Source organism: Copadichromis virginalis, linkage group LG23 (genome assembly GCF_057382275.1).
Source record: "Copadichromis virginalis isolate Kocher_CV1m ecotype Utaka linkage group LG23, C_Virginalis_male_GT1.1, whole genome shotgun sequence".
Lineage (NCBI taxonomy): Eukaryota > Metazoa > Chordata > Actinopteri > Cichliformes > Cichlidae > Copadichromis > Copadichromis virginalis.
Genome location: NC_140639.1, coordinates 46,042,991 through 46,064,458, shown reverse-complemented (window position 1 = coordinate 46,064,458; position 21,468 = coordinate 46,042,991). Strand labels below are relative to the sequence as shown.

Below are 21,468 nucleotides of genomic sequence, written 5' to 3'. Positions count from 1 at the left end.
ATTTCCCTAAAATTATTGTGTAGTTATTTATTTACTCGTTTAGGAGTTCAGCATGTCTCTCTGCAGACTGTAGGGAGTTACAGGCTGCCCGTCTACCTGCAGAGATCGTCTCTTCTCAGATGGAGGCAGTGTCCCAAGTTTGTGGTACAACAAGGGCTACTCTTGCTTGTGCTGTTGTTGTACCATTGGTCAGCCATGGAGAAGAGCAAGGTTATAACGAACAAAGTCAAACCCGTCTTTGATGTTTTTTCACGCTTCTCCTGTCACTCCTTTGGCTTGTCAACCAATCAGCTTTTGACTGACATAGAGTTGAGCTACTCAAGCGTTACACTCTGCCCAACTCTGGTCAGATGATCTGGTTATTGTGTTTGTGGCGTTCCAATCACGTGTGTTACCAACAGGGTAGTTCTCAGAGTGCCCTCTGGTGGACAAACTATGCAACATCAATCCTCATAATATGGTTAAAGTTTCTTATATCTCTTCTTTACTTTTTAAATTTCATTTCATTTGTTGGCTAATATCGGCCCATTCATTCAAGACATAAAATTAATTTCGTTATTTTACATCTTTTGACCATAAAGGCTGGCTGTCCTTTGGTATTTCATGACAGCATGAATAAGAATTTTTTTGGGGAAAAATTTGAGTGGATTGGGATTTTTATTAGTTTGCCAACATATCGTTGTGCACCATCTGTCGTCTACCAGTCAAATCACTAGGCATTGCTTGGAAGAGTCTGACAGTAGTTTGTTTTGACTGCACTTATGGCCATGTCTTGATGCATTCTCAATCATCCAGGAAAGTAAATCTCCAAAAGTTGATTCTGTTCATCCGGACGTAGCGTTTTCGTCACTCATCCAGGTGACTTCTTCAGTCTCAGCTGACTGCAGGTTTCCCCAATCTTATAAACAGTACGTTTGCATAATGACTGAAATCAGCCCACTGAAAGAACAATGGCCTGGGAGGTCAGTTCCTTAATCTTGATTATGCAAATCGTCATGACCATTGATCAACAACCACTGATCAATGGCCATGAGCACCATTCACAGATAGTTGGGGAATGGCTACAATCACAGCATTGTAAGATGGCGAAAGATGTACCCTTAGGCCCGTCCTCGATTCAGAGATGGTCTTTCCCTTTTCACTTAAGTCAACTTTTGGAGACTTATGGCCATGGTGTCTACAATTCCTACTACTACTACCAGTACTGTACAAATCTCCTCCAACCAGGCCAGAAATAGTATAATAACAACAACTATAGCTCTGTGACCAGCAGTCTGCTTCAGTCCTGGTAGACCTGTTGGGCAAGATTGGTTTTCAGTGCTGGAAGTTCACCAAAAAATGTTCTTTCTGAAATTCTTTCTGAATTTTTTCTATGCCTGAATACTGCTCTTTGTTCCTTCACATACTGTTCAGTATGTGAAGGAACTCTTAATACAGATTAGAGAGGTGTGGATTGATCTCTATGATTTGTTTTGGCAGCTGCACTTTGTAATCTAAACCGTGTTAGCACTTGAGTTTAAAGTTCATCTTGGCGGATCAGATCAAAAGTGGACAGTGGTCAATACAAATGTAAACAAGCGCTAAGACTCTTTAATACCAAATGTTAAAACACTCATAAAGGATGTGTACAATTTAACACATCGGCGTTGTCTGCGCTCTTATAACATGTGAATTAATGTATTTCTGTTCTTTATGGGAGGACTTTTGTTGAATGCATCCATCTTCTGCCTTCCAAATTCAGGGTGTCCCAGTGGTCACAGAGCAAGAGGCAGGGTACACCCTGGCCAGCTCACCACTTTGTCACAGGCCTAACAAAGACGCCCACATTCAAGCCTAGATGTAATTTAGAATCACAAATTAACTTAACATGCAGCTGAATACCCCAGTTGTGCGGTGGTTAGCACTCATGGAACAGTTTGGCACCTTTGTAAACCATCTCCTCCATATCAAGAGTGTTTGTAGCTTCTGCACAGCTCCTTAAATATTGATTATCAGTCTTGCCTTGAAGTGAAACACAACTACTGTCTTTTAAAAATTTTAGATCAATGCAAGCATTAGAGCGCAGCTCCGTCTCTGCATCATCCACTCTGAGATAATCATTAGCAGTCATGCATACTACATGAACTGTTACTAACGTTTTTGCCATTCAGAGCTAAGTAAGTAAAAATACATCTGTTGATAGAGCAGATGACATTAGGGTTGGCATTAAAGTAGCTATAGGCTGTAAATTAACCAATTATTGATATAAACATCTTGATCAGTGACACCACAACTCTTCAACAACTGCTTAATGGATAAAACTAAAAGTTTGATGCATAAAAATGTTAAATAAATTGTTGTTGTGGTACCGTTCAAGCGTAGCTAAGGCCATTGGATGTTTGTTTTTTGTGATTTTTCCATCACCCTGGCTTCACGTTGAAATTCATGTTACAGGGAATGAGCTGTCCAACCAGTAATCTTCAATCATGTCTACTGACAGAGCGGCTCCCTTCAAGTGGGGCAGCGGGTATTGACAGAGAGTGATTGCAGCTGTACGTGTTTGGTTATACATCCCAGTCGTGTCATCTGGCAAAAAAGCAAAGCGAAAGAAATGGAGATCATGATAAGAGGACGGAGGGAGACGGGGAGGAGCGAGGAGAGAGATAGGAAGAGAGGGATCAGTGCAGCTGTGTGCCTCTTTAGGATTCCTGCTCTCTACCTCCTCTCGCCCGGGCCAAACCGGCATCATTAGGTTTGGCAAATTACCCGGGCGGCCATTGTGGCGCAGCCATGGCACGTTAGTGTGTCTTTTTAACTGTGGCTAAACTCAGTCTATTCACTTGTAAAAGAGAGCAGCCATTGGCAGATAGTTGGCAGGTTGCACAGAGAGGCCATTCACCCCGGTAGGAAGGAGCTGAGAACACTGCCTCGGAAATGGTCCTCTCTGAATATTTTGATGGAGGGACTTTGGGTGCCCTCTCAGTGTCCATTTGCTCCAGCTAACAAATCTCCATCAACTGACTTCATTGGTAATCAATATCAGTGCTCCTTATAGGTGAGGGCGAGCAGGAGCTGCGGTCAGAAAGAGAATTTTAGCAATTTGATTCAGTGTTGTTTTGATGTTGTCTTTTCTTCCTTTTTTTACTCAAGGAGGAATTTGGAGTTTGGAATCCAGTTTTTTTTGTAGTGGGGTGTAGTGGGGTGGGGGGTTGGTGTTCACTCTGTCTTTTCATGATAGTTGGACGCTGTCCAAAAACTCGGGTGGAGAGAGTTTAGACAAGAGGCTGATATACAAGGGTCAGATGCTGGACTCCCTCCTTTTATTTTTGATGCCACGCAGGAACAAATTATAGGGCTTCTGAATGAAGAAATAATTACTCGTTATTAATTTCGCTGTCATAGAGTTCCTCCGTGAAGAGGACATGTCTGGATTTTAATGAAGCACACTTAACACGCGTGTGTCTTAACACAGTGTTGTCGGGTGCTCGGTTTGTAGCTGGTGTGGCGGAAGTGCTAAAAAGCAGTTTCAAGGTCTTCTGTAGTGCGTCTTTTTGTAGGCAGATCACGACATGGATAATTACCTATAATAGCTGTTTTGCAAGAAATGAGGGAAGAGGTTACTCATGCTGACAGAAAAGGAAACGGCCCCTTCACAGTTGCCGAGCTGACGTATTAAAGCTTAATAATCTGCCGGTCACATGGTTCACAAAAGAGGTTCATCCATGCCTTGTTTTTTTACTTAGAGTCAACTCAAGCCCTCGGACCACACTCCATAAAGGGGCCATCTCTTTGGCCTCTATCAGAGTCCTCCTAAGTTCTCTGGGATACGCTTGTTTAGTTCTTCTAAGAGGAAAAAGTCAAAGTGAGCTTGCATGGTTCCTCAAATAGAGGCGGGGGGAAGTTCCATGTTTCTTAAATTTTGCATGAACATCACTGTGAATCACTCTGGCATCAGCAGAAGTAGTTGACACTCAGAGACAGAAAAAAAGTTGTTGTCAAGAAATCTCACAAACTTGAAGGAAAAAAAAAAAGCAGCAGGGAAAGAGTCCAGAAAGAAAAATGGAGGATTTGACAAAGGCCTCTGCTGTGTGAAGTTTGTACAACTGTGACAAAGTGCTGCAGAGGCACTGCTGCTCTGTCCAAACACTTGTCAGTGTGTCACTACACACATTTCCACTTAAATGTTAAACCAGGGGAGAAACGTCAGCGGCTTCTACTTGTGTAGCTGTAGCGTGTAAGGGGAAGGAGAACAGGGGGGAAAAAGCTTTTTTTTTTTTTATACTTTTCCTGACTTTTCTAAGGAGTCGATGGATCATTTTTACATGTTCAAACAACCAACAACGAAAGAAAACAAACTGTCTGGCTTCTGAAGACATGACACAGCCTCTTTTTGAAGGTTTGTAATAATGCCCTGTGTGGGTCACTTCTGCAAAGTTGTTGATCCCCCCCCCCTTCTCATGGCTTACAGGTTGCATTTATACAAGTACCTGTTGCAGTAAATGAAAGAAATCTGTCAACACAACACTTTGATGTTAAATTACTTTACTTAATTGGGGGGAGGGGTGTCTTTATCAGTAGGAAAACTTAAAAAAAAAGCATAGTCAAAGTCTGAAATTTAGCCTCCTTCACATTTAGAAGGAATTTATTTCCAACATTTTTCACTCTGAACATGGCATGGTCATTCTGAGTATGAGTGGGAGGTCTCTGGGTGAAAATGCCTTGCTGATGTCAGAGGTCAGAGGAGAGTAGCCAGACTGCTTTAACCTGAAAGGAAAGCAACAGTAACTCAAATAACCTAGAGCTGCGCGATTGTGATTATCACTATTATTCTGATTGATATTAAGATTACAGTTAAGTTTAGTTATTTATCCTTTCATTTTAATGACAGAAATGTTTTAATTGTACTGTTATGTAAACACTGCTTTCACATTCATGTTCCTCTACGATCCTGCTGATGTACAATACCAAAATTATGTAAATACAATTAACTTTACTAAAACTTAACATGAAATTAAATCAGCAAGGCACTACTTTCATTTTTACATTGTGCTGCACTTCTTGGTTAGTCAGTTAGTTAAAACACCTTCACAAAATCCCATTTTTACTTGACCTGCACTGATGATTGAGTGCATCCTAGAAGCAAAATATAAAGTCTTCCACTCCATTTTTTTTCCAAACCATTATGATAGTTTGTGTACAATGTCGGTTTTGCCAATTTAGAAAATTAATTGCATGAGGGGAAAACATCTTTTGTCCACGATGATCCTTCATTACTCACCATGTTTAGTGGACACATATCTTTGGCCAAAAAGCATGCGATTGCCTCGATGATTTCAATAGGTCTTTGTGTGCTGGACGGATATGCAGACACGCATACAGGCTCGCTTTTATGGACGCCTGAGTGCACGGCGGATGATTCACTTTTGCAAATATTGCGTTGTTTCTCTTGTCCTTCATGCGTTAATAATCCTGCAGTTTGTGGTGCGTTTTCAAGCAGTTGTAATAAATTATCGTGCAGACGCTGTAACTTATTATTAGTTAACATCACTTGCCCTAAATCCAAAGTATTTCCAAACGTGTGATGATTTGCTCTGAGGGACAAGCTCTTGGTCTTCTGCTGTGCCAGACATTTGATTTTTGTTGTGTATCTGTCTGTTAATGTTGCGGTACTCATCTAGACTACAGCAGAAGAAAAGGAAACTGAGGCTACAGTTTGCACGGTCTCACCAGAATTGGACAACAGAAGATTGGAAAAATGTTGCTTGGTCTGCTTTGACATTTGGACGGTAGACTCAAACAAACGAAAGCATGGATCCATCCTTCTATCAGTGCTGTAATGGTGCATGGGCACACTCTAACCGAGCACTGTTTATCCACCACAACCTGTTTGAGTATTGTTGCTGATCATCACTTTATGACCACAGGGTACCCATCTTCTGATGGCTGGAAGCACCTCAAAAGCTCAAATCACCTGTTGAACATGACAATGAGTTCACTGCACATCAATGGCCTTCATACTCCTGACACACACCAGCTCTCAATCCAGTAGAGCACCTTTTGGATGTGGTAGAATGGGGGATTCCCATCATGGACGTGCAGCCAACAAATAAGCAGCACCTGTGTGATGCTGCTGTGTTAATATGGAGTGTTTCCAGCACCTTGTTGAATCTGTGCCGTGAAGAATTAAGTTTGTTCTGGAACCAACAGTGGTAAGAGTGTGGCTCCAACCAAGATATACCGATTAAAGTGGCCTGCATATATCATGATAGATTTTAATATAAGAATCAAACTATCTGTACTGCAGGAAAAGTTCAAGCACATTTAAGCTCTGTATTGACTCTGAGTGCCATTTGGTGTGAATGTGTAAGGGGAATTAGTTTAACCTTTTTTGCCAACTAAAGCTGTTTTTTTTTTTTAGCTTAAGAAACTTCTACAACTCAAGTGCGGCAATAAATGTCAAAGTAAATTACAATGGCAGATAAAGAGTCTATATATGGGCACAGATGTGAAAGTGGAAGGTAGCCATGAGCTGATTCTGTTTGCAGGGTTGGTTTACATCGCAGGACGTGATGGACAACAGACCCGTCTCCCAGGCTAGTGCTGCTAATGACTCTGAGGCCACTTGTAGTGACTACTTTGCTCAGGAGAAGTTACTTTCAAAGTCACATTTGCTAGTAACGAGCACAATCCTTAACCGCTTGTTTGGATCCATATAGATGCTCACGTGATAACACAGTAAATGCTTAATTGCATTGCTGTGTATCTCCTTTAAATATTTAACAGATGCAATTTCATTCAGTCTTGCCTCAACAAGCTGCAGAACAATCAATACAGTAGTTTGCAATTGTGAAACAATTCCAGAGCAAATCTAATCTACCAAAACATCTATGTTTAAAAGGCATCCCAATAAAATGAAAAGCATACAGAAAAAATATTCAGCCTTAAATACTGCTGCAAAATTTGAGTAGAGGTTACAGTTTAATGTCTTTGTGTGAGGTTTTGGAGTTGCTGCAGGAACATGAAGTTATCTTCATGTTTCAGCAGACGCACAAGCATCTTAGATTTGTAGTGTGTAGTTTTGTCCGCAAGATGTTTGAATCAGCTTTCGCTGTTGCAGAGGAATCACATGGAGAGGCACCAGTGAAGTAGGAGAGACAAATTGGCAGGCAGCAGGGGTTTGAGTACACACCTGTCATGCTTAGCTGTGTTGATACAGGGCGGCCCAGTCCTCAGCTTTATTTACTGACATGGCCCTGCCTTAAAATCTTGGCCGTGTTGCTCCAGTGTGGTGGTCACATGTTCACTTTGTGTTCCCGGGTGATTTTTTTCCCCCACACAGTCCAAACACGGACCGGTCACATGAATTGCAGACTCTGTGTTTCTAATCCCATCACAAGTTGTTATTTCTTTAAGGTGTTTTTCTATCGCAGCCAGCTACACGAGTGAATGAATGTTCAGACACGCTCCGTCTCTGGGAAAACAGCTCTCTGATTTTATTTTTGAAGCAATTTATTTCCAACTTTCTATAACAAATTCAAAGACTGTAGCTCAGGTCCGTCTGCCACTGTCGGGTCCATAATATTACATCGAATCACTCAAGCCACATTTAGAAGCATCACACGACCATCTACTTATTTTATGTGTAACATATGTCCTCTGTACTGATGCGGTCATTTGCTTACTTCAGATTTCAATTAAATTCAGCTAATCCAATGTTTTTTATATACTGCCAAATCACAACAGTCTCCTTAAGGCGCTTTATATTTATAAGGTAAAGACCCTGAAACAATACAGAAAAAACACCAACAGTCAGAGCACCCCCTATGAGCAAGCACTTGGCGACAGTGGGAAGGAAAACTACCATTTAAACAGGAAACCTCCTGCAGAACCAGGCTCAGGGAGGGGCAGCAATCTGCCCTACCTTTTTTTTCAGATTATATTAAATTCATATGACTTATGTTGAAACATTTCAGGAAAAAAAGTATTTTTGTTTGTTTAGATACAGTATTGAATAAAAGCCTTTAGCCACCCCTCATTTCTACTCATTCCTTTTTCAGGAAAATTGGGGAAGAGGTGCCCTGATTTACTAAATATTACAGTATACATTTACAGTATATAAGACACAGAAGGAATCTGTACAGTCAATATTTGGTATGGCCACCTTTTGTAGCTGTCAAAATGTTGGTGCAGCAACAGTCTGTAACCTGGCAGTGCAAGGAATATAAGTTTCATTAGCAATGTGTTGTTATAGTTCACAAAGACGGTTGGACACACAGCAATGATGTTGGAGATTGCAATACTCAAATAAGACTAATGAAAGTCAACCAGCTGACAGCATCATACTGTAAAGCTTATATTCTACACAGTACTAAAAGTTTTGTTGTGGATACCAGCTTACTGTAAAACCTTCAGGGTATTTCTGGAAAGAACTTATCAAATTTCCCTGTTACAGGGTAAGATGTGTGAAAAGGACAAGTATAAAGGCACAGCCATACAGCTTTGGGGGGCAGTACTTAGAAATAGCGTTGGCGACAAGTGAACTTTCATGGTCATATTAGAGGTGACTACCTTCTCTCAGAAGCAAAGAAGGGAGCACAATGCTTTTGTTAATGCACAGTTAAAAACATTCAAGAAAAACATCAGTGCAGATAGTTGGGCTCACAGTGTGTCTAAAGAGTTTGTGTGTTACTTGACTAAACTTAACCAAACCATAAAGAGGTCCTAGCACACTTTGTCATGTAGACAGAGGATGATGAATATGCGCTCTTTGTCTTTAACTAACGCTAATCACCAAGGGAGAGCCTGCGTCCACACATTTCCTACTGCCCCCGAAGAATCTGACTGACGTCCACTGTCGCTCCCCCTCGTTGGGCTGAATAGACAAATCCCAGAACATTAGGCCTCTCACTGGCCAGCCTTTGCGCGGTGAGAGGACCGTGGCCCCGTAACAAAGGCGAGGCCAGCGGTGGAGGCTCTGCTCCTGTCGCTTCATTAAGCAGCAATGTAAGACCCAGCAGGCTGAAAAACCTCTGCCTCCACACGTATTCAGTCCTCCCAGTGAGCAGTAGACAGGCAGACATTCACCACCTCCATTCTTTGTAGTGCGTAGCAGCTGCACTGAAACTGGTTTAAGGGTTAAAGAAAAAGACGCCGCTGTGAATGGGCAAGAAATATGCTGCCCTGTAGTGTTGAGGATGTTCAAGTTTTCAATACATAGTTGGAACATTATGGCCTTTTCCATAAACTCATTTATCACTCAGCTCAGACATTTTCAGAGTCAAATTTGTGCTCTAGTCCCGCCTAACCCTCAGGCGACAGTGTAGCTAGATTCAGGCATTTCACGTGCTCTCATGGTGAAGGTGTCTCCTGTAGTTAGTCTTCAGCTACTTAAACGCTTGCTCACATCTGAATGGTTCACTGGCCAGTACAGGAGTGGAGCTTAAAACAGAAATTTATTAGATGATTCAAAAGACATTTTTTTCCATTTCAGAGCTCATACATAGAGTCATTTCACATGCAAAAACATTTAAAGGTCTTTATCCTTGTTTGCATCCACATTTTTTTTAATTTAGCAAACTTTAAATATCTTGGTGAATGCATGCAGCCAATGAAAAGTGATAGTAACATCCTTTATTGGTGGGTGTCACTCTGTCCTGTCCTGCTCTGTTTCCAGTCTGTGAATTTCTAAATAAATGAGAAAATGTAGCCCCACAGAAGTGTGCGTGAAAACACAAAGACCCAACACATTTGGATTAGACGTTAGCCTGTAACTAACTTGCCAGCGTCAGTATGTATGCTACAGCTAGTATGTGGCTGCATTTACTCTACCAAACAGAGTATCTTGAACGCTGCCTCCCTCTGTGTGCTGCACGTGAGAAAGCAAAAGTCTGATACTTGTCTGACGCAGCTGGATGGAAATTTGTAAACTACATAAAAGAGCCTTTGATCTTTGTGCCTAAAGTCACCATCAGATCATCACCTTTGAGCAGATTCTGATTCATATAAAATGAATTCGACCCTTCATGTGGCACACCCTCCTGTTTGGCTCTGTGCCCGGGGCTCATCTCTGAATGGATCCCCTCAGTCAGAAAGAGGCACCCAAAGTTTGAGAGCTGGCGTTAGTGAAGATTGGCGGCTCTGGCCTTTTGAGGTGAATTAGCCATGACCGAGTCCTGCTGACACTGAGGCGATGGACACCAAAAGCAGACAGACTGAAAGTGAGGAGGGACAGCGGGGCCGGTCGACTGGCAAAATTAATTTAGATGAATGGGCAGGAGGACGGAGAGAAGAGAGTGTGTGCAAGTGTGAGCTATTACTGAGTGGATATGGATTTTTAGAGTCCAGCACTGATGTATTGAGTTTTCTAGAGTGATTATCTAAATGCCAAAAAATATAAGGATATTTATTTGTCACAAGGCTGATTGGTTTACTCTCCCTGCCATTACTGTCTGGTTGATTGACAGATATCACTTCTGCTCCGACAGGTGATTCCTGAGGACCTGATAGAAGACTGGATGTGGTTGTAACTATGGTAACATCAGGGTGGGGGGTATGGGCCCTCTCCCCCTGTGGCCTTGTGCTGGTCATCTGTTTATCCATGTGTCTGTCAGAGGAGCCTCACATCAAGCCTGCCGACTGCAGCAGAAAGGAACATCCTGTTGTTTCCTACCAAGGTGAGCAAAGAAACACACCACTGATAGAGTGGGGAGGAGGGCCACGAATGAAGTTAGGGCTCAAAAATGAAGGCACGCTTGCAAAATCAGGAACTTTGTACATTTTAATCACTTTAGTTTAGGCCCACCCCATCGTAGCAACTTATGTGCACATGCCAAACTGAACAAAGGCTCCAACCTAGCACCAAAGTTCATGCTGAAGGGAGACACTTTTTTAGCTGAAATAAGAGACTGTGTTGCTTGCACATTTACCCATTGTGAAAAGAGGACAACGTATTTATTTTCCACAAGACAATTTCTGTTTTCAAACAACATAATTTGTGTTGTTTTTTTTATGTAAGAGTACACACACAAATATATGAGAAAGCCGGCGAATTGAAAAGAGTCACGCACACAAAGGCCGTGTTTCTTTGAGCCCACTTTCAAAGTGATGATTTTCACATGCAGCCGGTTAGTCCACGTACCCAACATCAAGATCAGAGATCTTAACCTTGTCACACAACGATCGGGTTGTCATGCTGATGTTGACAATTAGGCAAACTTGTAGACATGCATGTGTTTCCTAGACTGTCTACAGTTCTCAAATTCAGGCTCTTTAAGCAGGTTGTTGTGAGCGAGCAGTGTGGTAGCCTTATTTTAAAATGGTAATCAAAATGCATCTTTTGCTTGAATAAGTGACGTAAAGGCTTTGGATTAAGGGTTGTATGAGGACCAACTGTATGCAAAAGGCTACATAAGATATACATTTTCGATTTAAATTAAAGTATAAAAAAACTGTATATGTCTGCCCCTTCTGATTTTATCACCCTACATTTTGATCATACTCTCATGTCAAACCATGGCTGCTAAACAGTGCTTTACTCCAGTGCTTCACTGAATAAGAACGTACATATATGGATCTAAAGATCCCTTGGTAATGTTTACTTTAACTTTGCACAAGGAGGTTCTCTGGCCAGACCCTGCTACACAAACAATAAAGAGTCCCTGAAGCTGAAATGGTATCTTTGTGAAGGAGCTTTGGTTGGGTCACAAACATTTTATGGTCCTTTGTAAAGTTAAATAACGATTGCATAATTGTATAACAATCTTCACTTATCCACCGACTTTAAATCAATGCCATCTCTCAACATTTCATTCGCCGCTCTTTAAAAACTGATTTTCGTTGGGTTTGTATATTCAGCTATAACCACCACAGCAACAGCGATTGATTAGTTTGCATTCAAAAAATGCTCTCATGAAAATTTATCAGCACAGCAACCTGGGTGCTTGCACAAAAGTCTTGTCCAAATCCATAAAAGCTTTAAACGTTTAGAATGTCATTTCACCTACTTTTGTTGCTCTAATCACTGCTGTCTAAACGCTGTTGCACGGCTTGTTCTATTGCTCTCACAGCCATATTGTAACCAACCATAAAACCCACAACAGTCTACAGCTTTTGAGAAATTATGTTTGTTAAATGCCACTGGAAATGGAAATAGACAAGGAACAGCAATAATAAATAATAATTATTTTTATCCTGGACAAGTTATGTTTCCGTCTGAAAAGAAGAGAAAAACACAGGACACAGAATGAAGATGATATAACAAGCAAAAGGTGAGTTTTAACTGATATAGAAATTGTAAAAATCATTAAAGAAACCAAAAAGGAACAACTGACAAAGGGAGACACAAAAAGCCACCATGTATAGCAAGGTAAAACGATAACAGCTGGAAGCAATCAGGGCATTGTAGTGGTGGAAAAAGACAAAGACAAGAGGTAAATAGAACACAAGAAAACAACAAACAATAAAATAAAGCAGGAAATGACACAAGAGCAGACAAGGAAGCACAGAATACACAGGAAATACACAGTAAATCTGAAGAAACGGACCAAAGAAACCAAGCATCTGAATTGGGAAGAAAGATGATTGAGAAAGATGATTATTTCAGAAACTGCTGATCTGCTGGATTTTCCCAAATAGGTATGCAGAACAGCATCTTTGCACCCTTGGAAGCACTCAGCTCTGCTGCAGCAGCAGAAGACCACACTGGGCAGTCAGCTAAGAACAGGAAACTGAGGTTACAATTATCACCAAAGTTAACAATGGGTCAGACTGGTGGTGGTATAATGGTGTGGCACACTTAATACCAGTCGATTGTTTAAACTCCGCAGCCTACCTGAGTCTTGCTGCTCACCATGTCTGTCCTTGTATAACCACAGTAGACCCATCGTCTGATGGCTGCTCCCAGCAGGATAAAGCTCATATCATCTGACACTGACTTCAAATCTAGCAACTGCGTGACTCTATCACATCCAAAATCTGCGAGGAACGTTTCCAGCATCTTGTTCAATTTATGCCATTAAGAATTCAAGTTCTTCTGGTGCCAAGAGCAGGTCTGACCTGACATCAGCAAGGTATCCCTAATATAGGATCCAGGTCCAGTAATAACAATGATCATTGCTGTAATCTTATTTTCTTTCCTGTGCTCATTTTGTTAAATAAAATTGCTAAAATGCAAAGAAGTTTACAAGCAGCAGACGGCAACTTACATAATGCAAAGTGTAGACAGTTCTGCAATCTGAAATGAAACTAGACGCTCTTAGTTAATTGGCTCTTTTGTTGCAAGAATGAGTGTCGATTTCTGATTCCCTGTAGTTAACTAATTTCTTCTTAAAAGAGAAAGTCCAAGAAACAAGTCGCTTCTCCTTGTCAGCTGTCAGATTGGTATTTTGAATGAGAGACTTAGACTGCCTGCCCTTGTCCGCTTTGCAGCAGCTCATTATGTACACAGGGAAGTGCACAAAAGCAATTTGGATTCAATAGCTCTCCGAAAATCACTGCTGTTCAAGTGATGGTTTGTATTCATGTTGTTTTGTTGCCCTCTTTCAGAGCTATTCAAAGCACAACTGAGACCAGACAAGAATGATAGTTCAGTTTCTAATAAGCATCTTGACACGCTGGTCAATTTGTTGTTTTATGTGACATTAATTGAGATTAACCAATACAAAGTGTGAAGCGTGACTTTAATATAAGGTTGTGAAATCTGGCAGCACTATGAACTCTTAGTTGGAATTAATTTGCATTCATAAGGATTTGTTGGAATTGTGTTTATCTCATGCATCGAGGCTTACAAAAGACACGTTGAAAGTTGAAACTGTGCTTGGCAATTTCTGCAAAAAAATTGAATGTAAAGATTTATGTGAAATTAATAAAGGTGTTGATGTTGTGTCTGCAGCATGGCCTCATTAAATGCTCTTCTTCAGCTGTCTAATGACTGTGAAAGGGCCTTTGATGTCATTATTTTGACTGGATGTCAGTTTACATTCAGCTCAAAGTGTTTGCCTGGCAAACCGTGCTGCTTTTGTTGTTGATACATTTTTTTTCCCACAAGCTGGCTATCAAATGAGAGGAACAGGCATTTAGTCCTGAGAGGCAGCAGTAATTTGCTCTGAAACATTGCGGGAAGCATTCATTTGTATGTGGTTTGTTCGCCCTCCCCGAAGCTCATGTAAAACAGCTAAAGCAACTTTATTTACCGTTCAGTTCTGATTGGCTGTCATACTGCTCAGGTGGTGGTTTTCAATTAAGGGCATGTAATATCAACCATGATAGACTAAAGTTATAAAGAAACTTTCAAAACAAAGTTCTTGATAAGATGGAAAAGTCTTAAGCCACCCCTCATTTCTTTATATTTTGCTTAAAGGGAGGCAGACATACTTATCTTTTAAATTGGTTTTGAGCAATGTTTCTTCAGGATTGGATGTTGTCTTTTTCACATGTTTTTAGCCCAGTCCTTGTACTTGACCTGGCAAAAAAGGCACCTTACTCAAGCGATGAACCAGTGTTGGGTCTACACACAATGGACAACTTAGGAAAGATCAAAATTTTAATTGGTTCTTTGTGTATCTTTAGGCACTTTGCGACTAGCAACCCGTTACAAAACAAATAATTTGTTCCCATTTGTTTAATAGAAAGACATAAAATTGTAGGTGTGTCCCAAAGAGCTACAATGTAAAGGTCTGTAATATCTCAGTATGGTATGCAATGTGTCCTTAAAAAAATCTGAGACAACTGCACAAGTTGAGAGAAAAAAGTAAAGACCTGACAGATATACCTTACTTATCTTATTACTTTGACATTGAACAGTCTTATGTAATGGTAAATTTATGTTGTTGAATTCAAGATAAATTATTTCAAGAGATTGCTAATTAATTAGAACAAGTAATATAATATGAAAATTGGGAGACTTCCAGATCTTTATTTCCTACCCTATAATTTTGGAAAATAAATCAGTACTTTCAGTCTGTTTAAAAGCCTCCTTTCTGGTCTTAGGCCCTACGATTAAAGATGAGTTGTAAAGTTGGCAAAAGGCAAACACTGGATAATGGATCTTTTTCATCTTCTTCTCTTGTCTCTCATATTTCATGTTATCATCTCCTGCTTTTCCTTTCACTTACTTTTATACTCTTTCTTCTTATTTTTTTCCCCTCACTCCTTATCATTTGATTATTTGTGCATCCAGCACTGAGGTCTTGGGTGTCTGAGTTCTCACATCCAGGTGCAAAGGACTTCTCCCAACTTGCTTTGGACCTGAGACGAAACCAGCTTGTTGTAGGAGCAAGGTACCAAATAGCATGCATTACTCAAACAGTAATCATACAGCATGTTACTAGCATACAGTGGTGTAAAGTGGATACATGATGTGTCATCATAGAAGCGTGCCAGCGTTCATATCCTGGACAAGCCCCCAATTCTTACATGATGATATTTCTGGACATAAACACGGGAAATACACACAACATTTATTTTTTTAAATTAAAACACAAAGTCCCGAAAGCTCAAAGACAGCACTAAAGGGTAAAGACAGCTCTTAAATGGAGTAAAAAGACCCAAAAGGAAGAAGAAAAAATCCAGCAACACAAGCTATACAGTTATTTTGCCCAGGCGGCACAAATGTGTTTTGATCAAACTGTGTCTGGACAGAAGTTGGGAGATACTAGAGGATAACATTTATATGCTGTACACTGCTACTGTGAGCAGTCTGTTGTTTTAGCTCTAAAATAAAATATCTTTTACAGAAATTTCCTCTTCAGACTGAGTTTGAATAATACCTCCCTCATACAGGTAAGGTTAAGACTACACAAAAATGAACTACTGTCAAAGACATTTTATTTTTAAACATTTTAACAGTATCTCTTATTAAATATAAAAGGTCCAATATAAAAAAAAAACATTCTACAATTGAACATTTCTCCTCAGGCAACAGAATGGGCATCCGATGAAGACACAAAGCGCTCATGTCAGAGCAAAGGCAAATCTGAGGTATTGTGCTGTGACTGAAATACAGATATTTGTCTGTGTATTCAGAAACATATTACGTTAGACTGGATTATGTTATTATATGATTATATTATATTGGACATTTTGATGACATGTCATGAAACAGTAAAACTGAGTTCTGGCGTATTTGTCTGCAGGGTGAATGTCAAAACTATGTACGGGTTTTGCTGATAAGCGGAAGGACGCTCTTCACATGTGGGACCAATGCTTTTACCCCGGTCTGCATAACCAGACAGGTTAGTAAAATGGCAGTTTTTGCACTTAAGTAGAATTAATGAAACTATATGACAAGAAAATACATATTTTATAGTCTAAAATCCTTTTGGGGTAATTAAAAGAAAGGCAATTATAAGTTGCTAGAGCTCAATGGAAAATGGAAAAAGGACATGGAATTTAAAAAGGATAAAATCAAGAAATCTGACAATAAAAGTCATTTTCTTCTAGTCACTTTGATTAGCTAATTTATCTTTTCTCTATATATTTTGTAATTATATTTAGTAATTATAAATAGTTTTGGTGCCTTTGTGATCCTCAGATGTCTTCAGCAGCTTTGTGCATTTGGGAAATGATAGAAACTGAAGATTACATTATTAAAAGTTTTGAAATTCATTAAAAGTTTTGAAATAATGTGAATAAAGCGATAAAAACAGAAAGAACAAATCGCTTGTCAACCCACTAAAATAGCAGGAAATGCTTAGTTCAGTTTTCCCTTCTTTTCGTCAGATTTCTAACCTCAGCCAGGTGTTAGACACTGTGAACGGTGTTGCCCGATGTCCCTACGACCCGCGTCACAACTCCACTGCCATGATCACAGAAAAGGGCGAGCTGTATGCTGCCACAGTGATTGATTTCTCTGGACGTGACCCAGTGATCTACAGGAGCCTGGGCAACATGCCGCCCCTGCGCACCGCCCAGTACAACTCTAAATGGCTCAACGGTTAACAAAGCACCACAAAGTTTGTCCTTTTCATCACTCTTTCGTTGGTCCATCACGCTGACCTGTGTCTCTGCCTCTTCTATTCTTCTAGAGCCTCATTTTGTGTCTGTTTATGAGATTGGTCGTTTTGCGTACTTCTTCTTGAGGGAAACTGCAGTGGAAAATGACTGTGGGAAAATGGTGTTCTCTCGAGTGGCTCGGGTCTGTAAGAATGATATGGGTGGACGCTTTCTATTGGAGGACACCTGGACCACCTTCATGAAGGCTCGCCTCAACTGCTCACGCTCAGGAGAAATCCCCTTTTACTACAACGAGCTCCAGAGCACCTTCTACTTACCTGAGCAAGATCTGATTTATGGCATTTTTACCACTAATGTGTGAGTTCTGTTTGTTAATAATGTCATTTCATAGACTTTATGTCACAGTCTGGCGAGGGCAGACTGTATGAATTGACAAGAAGGACCCAAAATGCAGACTCCAAGGAACAGGGAACAACACTTGAATGTTAACAAAAAGCAAGCCGTTTAATATGGCTGGTAAAAAAGGAACAAACAAAGGGCAAGGCAGACTGAAGTAAAACTAACATTACCCTAAACTGGGAGAACTAAACAAACAACAAGAAAAACCTAGACATGAAACTTGGAAACATGGCGTGGCCAACAGACGACCTGACAAAGAATGACCAGAACACACCGACTAAATACACACAGGAGGATAATGAGGGAAATGGAAACACATGGAGAAACAGCTGACACACATGAACATAACAACGTCACAAGAGGAGAGTAAAACTAAAAACATTGAACATAGGAACACCGGACCCCTTCAAAATAAAACAGGAAACATAATGCAGACATGACAATATGAGACTCACAGACATGAAACACATGAAGGGCAAGGGAGACTTCACAGGGGTTGAAAACACAAGAGGGAACTGATAAGCAAATGAACATAGGAAACCTAATGAGCTTAAACATATAAACATCAAAATGAACTAAAACTCAAAACACTGGGTCACTAGGTCATAGAGTATATCCTCCTGAGAACCAGTCTGTTCATTTATGTCCTCTTTAATGGACGTTTGTTTTTGGTCAATATATTTTGACTTATTTGAGCTACCCTAATAAGTCCTGTTGTTTTCAAAAGTGTGTTTGAGTGGCCTCTTTCAGCTCCAAATAGGCAGGACATCACAAAAAAGTTACAATGAAAGAAACTTTCCTCGGTTCTCAGGAGGATATGAAAGAAAGATGCACTCACTGTAGCCTCACCAACAAATTTTGTGTTTTTGCTGTTACCAGCTTGCTTAACGTGGCTAAATATAGACACAAGGATGGAGTGCTAAGCTAGCTATTGAAAGCTAGCTAGGTTAGCAAATTGTGTTCCACTGACACACATGCTGCCACACTGACACACTGTCAGTGTCTGTATATAAGCATGTGTTTTGCTATGTTCAATTTTAAACTTGCATTTATTTAATATAAATTAACACTGTCGCTAATAGTCCTTTTGCAACAGTAGTCATTAGCCAATTTGTCCTAAATACAATCAATAATGCATAGAATTGACTCAAAAGAGTTAGACAGCCTGTTAGTACAATGAACTACCCAGAAGGCAATACTGTCTGTCACATAATTTCACAAAATTGGTGGAAAATATGGGCATGAATTAGCTGAGGTGAGACTATAGCTAGCAGCTACAGTTGTCTGTGCACCTACAGGTCACTCCAGGTCTACACAACCTTAATTACACATAGCTTTAAAGCATTTGTTCCTGGACAGCTGCCATGTACTTTGTCATTGTCTATAAAAACCAAGACAGGTTATTATACTGTGCTAGAAATGTGCTTTTTTCTTCTTTAAAGTCGTAAATGTTAACACATTGGCACTTGTACATTGCCTTATTTAAAGCCAAGTAAAAAACACTTGGTTTGGTAAGTTACAGTGATATTGTGTACATTAGTCTTTTTCTGGCTAATATACCTAGACAGCATTTTGAGGCTTTTTAATAAAACTTTGACCAAAAGTACTAACTATTAATATCTCTTATCATGTTTGTATGAAAGGTAATTTATTTTGGCAAATGTGTCCTCTCGCATATCAGCTGTGCCATTGGGGCTTGCTTTAAGACTACACACTAATGTTTATTCCATAGAGTAGTTTCAACTGAGGCAACTAAAAGGTTATGTTTGTATTTTACTGTTAAAATAGAAATATGTGCTTTTCTGTAGAGATGTGCTCAAGAATGTTTGCTTTCCTTCACATTCATTAGCTAAGACCTGAGCATTGTAATTTCCTGTGCTTCTCTAGAAACAGCATATCAGCTTCTGCTGTCTGTGCTTTTAATCTGAGCGCCATCACCCAAGCCTTCAATGGCCCATTTCGATACCAGGAGAACCCGCGCACTGCTTGGCTGGCCACTCCAAACCCTATACCCAACTTTCAGGTAACTCATTTCAAAACATGGACAATGACAAAGAATTCAGACCTCTTCATACATATGTATTTTTCTCTGAGAACATGAGGTTGGTGAGGACACTAAAGCAAACAGCTTTATCTTGCCACAGTTGCCCAGCAATTCCACGAAGGCTTGTAAAGAAATTTTCAAAAGACTGACATCCACTTCATCACTCTGTGCTGATTGCAGATATCTAAATGCAGTGCAGCAGAGAAGTTTTGCTCAGCTCCAACAAATACATGTCCCCAAAATAAATGCTTGGCAAATTTCCCAATGCATCTGCAAAGTGCTGTTCAGTTTGAGCTACAGGGAAACTGTAGTCACATTTCCTGTTGTATAATGTCTGTATATAAGCTTGTGTTTTGCTATGTGCAATTTTAACCTTGCATTTATTTAATATAAATTAACACTGTCGCTAACAGTCCTTTAGCAACAGTAATGATCTTGCCTGAAATTTTGTCCTTAAATATAAAACAAAAAAAGCTTAACAATTTTTTCATGAAGCATTTGTTGCCTGTAAGATTGCCATTAAGCTAGCATGCACAAAACTATTTACATGCCTAACGATAATAAGATATCCATCATCGGACTTTACCCTTTTTCTTTTTTTTTTACTGTGGACACTGTAAAAACCAGGAACTTTTCTGTCATTTAATTGTTTATAACTTCATTACTTTGGTGTAGCATGCATAGCTGCAGGGGAGGTCTTTATCAGTTGAAAAAGATATAAAACTTGTGAAAATACAGTTAAAAGTACCAAATATCTCTCCTCCACATTTTCTAGCGCCTTCCAGTGGGCCAAATTTTAATCTTTACTGGGCCAGTAAAGATTAAGGCCTTATGTTTAACACCCCTGCCTTATGTGGAGGTGCAGTGCACAAACACTGAATGAGGAGCAGCATCAGAAGAAAATGGGCTTTTGAGGTGGAGAATCTTAAGAGACGTGTGTTTAAATGCATGTTTCAGCTAGACGAAGAACTAAGAGACTGCATAATTGGCCAGTATATTACAAATAAGACTTTTCTGGATTATGAATTATGCAGACTGTCTATAATAACACAGTATAAGAAGTCTAAGGAGCTTGGAAAGAAAAGCGTCTGGACTTCAAGTTGCTTGAAGACGTTTCACCTCTCATCCGAGAAGCTTCTTCAGTTCTAGGGTCAAATGGTGGAGAGTCCCAGATTAAACCCTGTGGGAGTTTCCCCCCAAGAGGGACAAAAGGACCCCCTAATGATCCTCTACCTAATCACATGAGCCAAGGTGTGAAAACAGGCTTCTTTCCAAGCTCCTTAGACTACGATGACCTGGAGGACTAAGAACCTTCACAGACACAATATGAGAAGCTTCCCTTTCACTAAACGCCCTTCTGCTGCCTCCTTCTTGACTGCTCAGTGTGGCACGTTAGAGGAGGGCGCCAATGGGGGAAACCTGACAGAGCGCAGCCTCCAGGACGCCCAGCGGCTCTTCCTCATGAATGACGTGGTCCAGCCAGTAACCGTCAACCCCCTGCTCACCCAGGACAACCTACGTTTCTCTAAGCTGGTGGTGGATATCGTGCAGGGCCGACACTCTCTCTACCACGTCATGTACATCGGCACGGGTGAGACATGTTCTAATTAAAAATTAGAAAATAATCACTCGAACCGTTTTTTTATCTGCTATCCTGGAGCTTGCTCTTATTACTATTATCTTAAAAGAATATGGCACCATTCTGAAGGCTCTCTCCACAACCAATAAAAGCCTGCATGACTGCTACCTGGAGGAGCTCAGGATCCTGCCCGAAGGGAAAGTGGGGCCAATAAAGAGTCTGCAAATTCTCCACAATGACAGATCACTGTTTGTGGGCCTCAATGACAGATTGGTGAAGATCCCATTAGAGCGCTGCTCCAGCTACCCAACTGAACGGTTTGGTCCAAGATTTTCTACAATGCTTTTAGTCTTTATACCAAATAGAAACAAATATACCTACAGATTAATGAACATAAGAACCATAAATATGACCGAGTATAAATATTTAGCATAAGAAAAATGAAAAATTGTAGCCTTTAGTCTGTGTGAGCCTGCACATATATTGATTTTCTGGTGCTGGTGATGAGTGGGCAAAT

At 40.3% G+C, this 21,468-nt stretch overlaps 1 protein-coding gene across 2 annotated transcripts in view; it reads left to right on the top strand.

Annotated features, from left to right (window-relative positions):
• The window catches only part of LOC146681769 (semaphorin-5B-like), a 43,250-nt gene that overhangs the window by 10,963 nt on the left and 10,819 nt on the right, over window positions 1-21,468 (top strand). For both annotated transcript variants that reach the window (XM_085448094.1, XM_085448095.1), the window contains 10 exons: window positions 10,464-10,652; window positions 15,155-15,254; window positions 15,711-15,756; window positions 15,892-15,954; window positions 16,110-16,208; window positions 16,696-16,909; window positions 17,001-17,286; window positions 19,216-19,351; window positions 20,756-20,963; window positions 21,061-21,268. In XM_085448094.1, coding sequence (XP_085304220.1) covers window positions 10,508-10,652; window positions 15,155-15,254; window positions 15,711-15,756; window positions 15,892-15,954; window positions 16,110-16,208; window positions 16,696-16,909; window positions 17,001-17,286; window positions 19,216-19,351; window positions 20,756-20,963; window positions 21,061-21,268 — 1,505 coding nt within the window. In that variant the 5' untranslated portion in view covers window positions 10,464-10,507. The remainder of the gene's footprint in view (window positions 1-10,463; window positions 10,653-15,154; window positions 15,255-15,710; window positions 15,757-15,891; window positions 15,955-16,109; window positions 16,209-16,695; window positions 16,910-17,000; window positions 17,287-19,215; window positions 19,352-20,755; window positions 20,964-21,060; window positions 21,269-21,468) is intronic.